General features: G+C 45.9%; 1 protein-coding gene across 1 annotated transcript; it reads right to left on the reverse strand.

Annotated features, from left to right (window-relative positions):
* Nucleotides 1-1,353: 1,353 nt before the first annotated feature.
* On the reverse strand, nt 1,354-4,823 carry DCAF12L1 (DDB1 and CUL4 associated factor 12 like 1). Its single transcript, XM_003262304.2, has 2 exons — nt 3,165-4,823; nt 1,354-3,077 (listed from the first exon to the last, which is right to left on the reverse strand). The coding sequence occupies exon 1, from the start codon at nt 4,576-4,578 to the stop codon at nt 3,187-3,189; it is 1,392 nt and encodes a 463-aa protein (XP_003262352.1). The 5' UTR covers nt 4,579-4,823; the 3' UTR covers nt 1,354-3,077; nt 3,165-3,186.
* Nucleotides 4,824-6,471: the final 1,648 nt, after the last annotated feature.

The raw sequence follows: 6,471 nt of genomic DNA on the forward strand, positions 1-6,471 counted from the left end.
ATAAGTAACTGAGGCCTTTCAGGCATCAGTGATAGGTAATTTATACATAAATATTTGCACTTCCTTATGTACTTTAAGCGAGTTGTATTTATGGACTTTCTGGAGGGCTGGCGTTTTTTGTTTTTTCAATTATTTCACAGTCACAGGTTACATAATTAATCATAGTTCTATAGATCACTGTGTCAGAATTCATGCACACATATGTTTATTGCGGCACTATTCACAATAGCAAAGACTTGGAACCAACCTAAATGTCCAACAACGATAGACTGGATTAAGAAAATGTGGCACATATACACCATGGAATACTATGCAGCCATAAAAAATGATGAGTTCATGTCCTTTGTAGGGACATGGATAAAACTGGAAACCATCATTCTCAGCAAACTATCGCAAGGACAAAAAACCAAACACCGCATGTTCTCACTCATAGGTGGGAATTGAACAATGAGAACACCTGGACACAGGAAGGGGAACATCACACTCCGGGGACTGTTGTGGGGTTGGGGGAGGGGGGAGGGATAGCATTAGGGGATATACCTAATGCTAAATGACGAGTTAATGGGTGCAGCACACCAACATGGCACATATATACATATGTGACAAACCTGCACGTTGTGCACATGTACCCTAAAACTTAAAGTATAATCATAATAAAATTTAAAAAAAGAAAGAAAAACAATCAGAATTAGAAAAACAAAGATCACTGTGTCAGAATTACAAAATATTTCAAAATAACTAGATGGTTACGAAATAGAAATATACACATAGAATATTTAGTTTTTAAAAGGTTAAGCCATGTAATTTGGCATAAAAAAGATATACTCTAAAATACAAAAAAGTTAAGAGTGAGTCAGTGATGAAGTCAAGGACCAAGACAGAGAAGAAATCAGACATGCCTTCTATTTCTTCTCTAAAATCCCACCCCAGGTAGAAAGTGTTATTTCCTCTAAAAATGTTTTCCACATTATTTCCAAAATAATTGCAAGAATACCATAAAAATTCCCCATTGCCTACAAGAAGATAGGCAGTGAATACTTTGAAGTTATTGGGTAACACTTAAGGAAATTTTTAGCAAATATGTTTTTAAAGTTAAAAGACAAACTACAAAACATGTTTCAAAACTAATTTCTGGAAAAAAAAACCCAAAATATTTTAAATAAATCTTCAAACCTAAATGGTTGCAGGTGAAAAGATTAATTTCCAGTGTCAACTAAGATTTATACATGTTCTTTCCTCTTCTAGTATCACATATGGGTAAGTTTATGAATGGATAAGCACAATAGCCTGACCCGGAAATAAATCAGGGCAAAGTTTACCAAAAAAGGGGGGAAAACAGGACAGGATTCTGTATTATTTAAGAGTAAATATTTATTTGTTTATTGACTTAAAACTTTAGGTCTCCAGAAGCATTCAACCAGTACATATTTACTTATTGCCTTTTATTTGCTAAGTATTAGTGGAGAAATGAGGCAATATACACATGACAATTGTATTCTCTGTTCTCAAGACATTTACAACTGACTTGGAGACACATGCATGCACACAAATACATCTTACTGCTATATAACAACAATTATATTAGCCTTTATAACCATGGTTAAAAACAAAAGCTTACTTTTTGGTATTTCTTAAATGACTTTTAGTACAATTTATTATATTAACTTGTTCGGATTTGTGACTGAATAGCAATGTTGTGTGTGTACACCAAGACAGCATCTGAGTGCCCAAACATCTAAGGGAAAACAGACATAACAAATTACTAATCCTAGTTCAGCAAAACCTGGCCAGTTTTAGAAATGGCAAATATTCCTTCTCACTTCCAATAGTCTCACCTATGGAGAAGTACAACCTGTTTTCATAGCAGTCCACAATTTATGTTTATCTGTGCCCCAATGTACTTTTCTTCAACCTCATCCTATTTATTTTAAATCTCACCTATCTTGAAACAAACTTCCTGTGTTCTTGATATTGCATACTATTACATTGAGAGTTATAACACCACTACTTTTTAACAACACATTATACTTTAGGAAAGAATCTTTGAACTTCACAAAATAAAATCTTATTAAGAATCTTTTTTTCAGAATGTGCTATTTTTGGTCTTTGCTTTTTTTATTGTGAATTACCTCTTAAGCAGAATTGGAAAATGTTAAATATCCTCAAATATAACATTTTATAATAAAAACAGGAACAGCAAAAATATCTAGTCTATACCCTGGATCAGTATACATTTTGCCCAGCCTGCCATACATTCCACATTTACACTTCCTGCTTTTCATGATGGCTCCAATGCCCTGTGCAAGTTTTTCAAACAATATATATTCAAATATATTCACAAGTCTTGATAGTACTAAGGCAACAAGTGAAAAAATACACATTCTTTTATCTATTTAAGGACAGGTGATAACAACTTAAATAAGTTTTGAAATAAAAAAAAATGGTTGTTTCAACTTTCAGGTTAACTCTGAAAATGCAATGAAGCAGAACCCCTGCACTCCTAAAATGTTCCGACCAGTTAGGAGTTTGATACAAGCAAAAGATTCTGTGATAACTTCTTTTGAAAGAGAATAAACTTCAAAAAAGCACTTTAGCACCAACAACGTAAAAACTACATACACTAAGATCACAATTTGTAAATTAAGTGTTTCCAAACATAGGTAATCTAGAACTTGGAATGTATTTTTCCAATTGAACAATGCTACAAAACTATGGTAAGCTCTCCAGAAAAGATGTAGGAACACCTTGCTTACTAGAAAATTTTCTCTTCGTATACCATCTATCTGCAATGAAAAATAACTGAAAACAATGCTGTTGTAATATTGGTAAAGAGGAAAAACAAGGAAAACAAATATACATAACTAAAAGACCATGACTGCATCTCCTTAAAGAAACAGAATGTATGAATCACTCGAAGAGAGAATGCAACTAAAGATTAACCAAATTTCTTTGTATGAAAATTCCAAAAGATGGTGTTGGAAAGGAGTCAAAAAGTCTTAAAGCCAAGTTTTCATTGACCAAAGGACCACTCACTCTCTCTGCTTGTAGGAGTACAAATTAAGCTGGGCTGGTTCCACCTGGAAAACAAAAGACGCACAGAGTTAAAAGCAAAAAAATGCAGCATGAAGGACAGTCGGGCGGAACTGAAAGGTAAATCTGTGTACCTGGAGTACAGGGCGGTCATCCTTAGCTCCAGAGGCCTGCGTAGTTCCCATGGAGGCCTGCAGGGAGAGGCCCCCCAGCCACAAACAGCTTCATCTCAGGCCAGTTGTAGCAGTGGGTGTAGAGCGCATTGGGAAACACTTCCATGCCACCAAAGTAATTCACCCAGAAATCATTGTGGTTGAGCCAGCCTCTGCCACAGGCAAGCCTGAGCTTCCTCCTTGCAGGTCCCGAAGAGGACTCCAGGGTCGCGGAGGCTCTTTCCTCCAGGAATTTCTGGGCCCGGATGTCATAGAAGAGCAGGGAGCCCTGACCGGTGCCCACAGTGATGATGTGGCGGTAGAAGCTCAGTGACCGCACGCCCGTGCCACCCTCTCGAGAACACAGGGGGCGGATGTTCTGCTGGTCCTGGCGCAGATCCAGGAAAGAGACGTGGGAATGGGAGCCCACGGCGTACACAGACATATCATCACAGTAGGTCAGGCACACATTATCCCGGAAGTAGGGCAGCCTGATGGACAGCAGCCTGGATAGTGTGCTCTGGACTTTCCACAGGTGGAAGTAGCCGTCCAAGGACACTGCTCCCAGTTCCTGGTTCTTGCCACCGCAGGCCAGGGCCCGCACCTTGCGGTTACTGGGGTTGATGATGGCCCTGGGGATGGCCTCCACATCCCTCGGACGGATGTGGGCATATAAGGGGAGACCCACCTCGCTATGCCAGGCAACAGTGTCATCGAATTTGTCCGGGTCCATCCGCCACAGAGCCACGGTGCCGTCGCGGGAGCCGCTCACGGCTACGGTGTCACTCAGCCAGGCGACGGCGAAGATCCAGTCCTTGTGGCCATGGAGGTCGCCCAGGCACAGGGGATCCAGGGTGGGCAGCTGGTAGACGGCCAGGCTGTTGGGGTTTTCGCCGCCGGTGGCCAGAAGCGTCTTGGAGGGATTCAGCTCGATGGCATGGATGCCGCAGCCCTGTTGGTCCTGGGCCAGCCTGGCCTCCCTGTCCCGCAAGAGGGGAATGCGCGCGATGTGGCCTGACTGCACGTCCACCACAAAAAGCGTGTTACACTTGGTGCCGCACACCACCTGCCTGGCGTTCAGCCACTGTGACGCGAACACCTTGTTGAGGGTGCCCAGGTCCAGCTGGCGCTCCGTCAGCAGCTCGGGCAGCCTCTGTACCGCGTAGCCCCGCATCTCGTCATTGAAGTCCTGGAGCCTGGCGGGGCCCCACCCGCCTACCTCCCGAAGCTTCAGATAGTGCACCATTGAGCGACACGTCGCCGGCCGCCTTTGCCTCTTGGGTAGCAGCGGCCCCTCACCGTCAGCTGCCGCCAAGCCCTGCGACGGCGAGCTCTCGGCGCCCGCCTCGACCGCGGGCGCTTTCCGTTTCCTGCTACCTGTTTGCTGCTGGGCCATGGTGGGCGGCGGGCGAGCGGCGGCGGCAAGGCGTTGGTGGAGGTTGCGGCGCGTGGCTCAGGAGTTGGTCGTGGCGGCGGCGTGGATGGCTGCGCTGGGACCGAGCCTTCGGATTCTGAGGCGCGGCAGTCGCGGACCGGGTGAGGGACGCGCGGGAGATGGCGGCGGTGGCGGTGCAGCCCTGGGCAAAGGCGGGAAGTGCGTCTGACCAGGCAGTGAGAGCAAAGTCAGTGTGGGGCGAGATCGACGCGGGGGGCCGAGTGGGAGGGGCGGAGGCAGTGGGAGGAGCAGGGGATCGGGCAGGCGGGTGTGAGCGCGTGGGGTGCCTGAGGAGTAGCTGAGGCCGGGCGGGGTGAAGGCTGGGAGGGACAGGGCGGGGAGGGGGTAGCGGAGCTGCAAGGGCAGAGTCTAGGAGGGCCCGCAAGCCAGGATCCCAAGTATCAGACACGTGGCATTTCGCTACCCTCAGGACAGCAGCTAACTACCCTTCTTAAAATCCCTACTTCAATAAAATCTGAAACCTACGATATAGTCAAGCACGGGGCTAGAAGGAGCCCAGGCCACGCTCTTTCTGGAGAAACCAGTGTGCACTTGGTGTAATCCTGGGACACCCTTCGCTAAGATGAGACATTAAACTTGGCAAGGGATGGGGGATTCGGCAGCTGCAGGGAGACCTTTACCCATATGTGAGACCTGCAACCCCTCAAGTTTCAGCCCCTCAGTTGATGTCTTAAACAGTTTCAAACAAATATTTTTTCCCTCCTCAAATTGAGGTCTCTGAGCTACTGCACCACAGTCCCTTGAGGAGTACAATCCAAATGCAAATCCCTGGGACCCACATTTGGCTCATGGTGATATCAGCGAACACTTGGTTTGGTGCAGCCTTGAGAAAATGGTAGGCTGTACTAATGGGGGAGGAATCCTGAAGGGCTTTTTGGAGGTGTTTGCTTCCTTTGAGCCTCAGAGCCCTAATGAGAGGGAGTGGAAGGATCCAGGGAGGGGGACCTCTTCCCCACTCCTGAGAGGCAAAGTTAATATGCCCGTTGTCAGTCCCAGAGGCGCCCAAGCAGAGTCCCTGGGACCTTGGGACAGGGTCTAGAGGCAGAGGATTTTCACGTGCAGAGAACACAACGTTCCAGAACAAGGCAACGACATGGACACAATGATGCAAGTTTAGAGGTTCTGTGCATGAATAACTTGCCAGGGTTCATAAAGTTCTTATCCAGTTCTGCTACTTCAGAGCAGCCAGTCAGATGGCAGGCCCAAACGGGGCATAGTCAGTTACCCAGTGATTTCAGTTACACAGTGATACATTGGGGAGAGAGGGCAGTGAGAACAAAGTCAGTGTGTGGACAGATCCACGCGGAAGGCCGAGCGGGAGGGGCTGAGGCAGTAGGAAGAGCAGGCGAGTCGGCAGGCGGGCCTGAGGGCGTGGGGTGCTGACACCTGCGGTGATTAATTTACTTCTCGATCAGGGAAAACCATAAGAGTTATTTTGTTGCTGCTTCTCCCCAACCCCCTTTTTATTTTTCTGGTTTTCTGTTCCCTTCCCCCATCCCTTTTTGCAACTTTGCCTCAAGTGCACAAATTCCAAGTAAAAGCCATAGGTCCTTCTCACCACTGCAATCCAGCAGCTGCCTTCCAGTGCACCCCAACACTCTCTTGCACCTCAATTTTTATTCCTCCCCATATCATTCATCCTATAGCAATAGAAAGGCTGCATCTGCTGGTGGTAGTGAACATGAAATTAGGGACAGGTACATAGAGGAAGCTGCATTTTGTTTCCACACATGGACACAAATGGGATGAATGGACATTTTAGAAAGAGGCAACCACATGTGAAAAGGCACAGATAGTGTAAAGGATTGTTTCATGAATTTTAGTGTACATTAA

The sequence above is a fragment of the Nomascus leucogenys genome, chromosome X (genome assembly GCF_006542625.1).
Source record: "Nomascus leucogenys isolate Asia chromosome X, Asia_NLE_v1, whole genome shotgun sequence".
NCBI classification, from domain to species: Eukaryota; Metazoa; Chordata; class Mammalia; order Primates; family Hylobatidae; genus Nomascus; species Nomascus leucogenys.

Excerpts from the sequence above, each read along its gene's own strand:
- DCAF12L1 (XM_003262304.2), bottom strand. The coding sequence starts at position 4,578 with ATGGCCCAGCAGCAAACAGGTAGCAGGAAACGGAAAGCGCCCGCGGTC.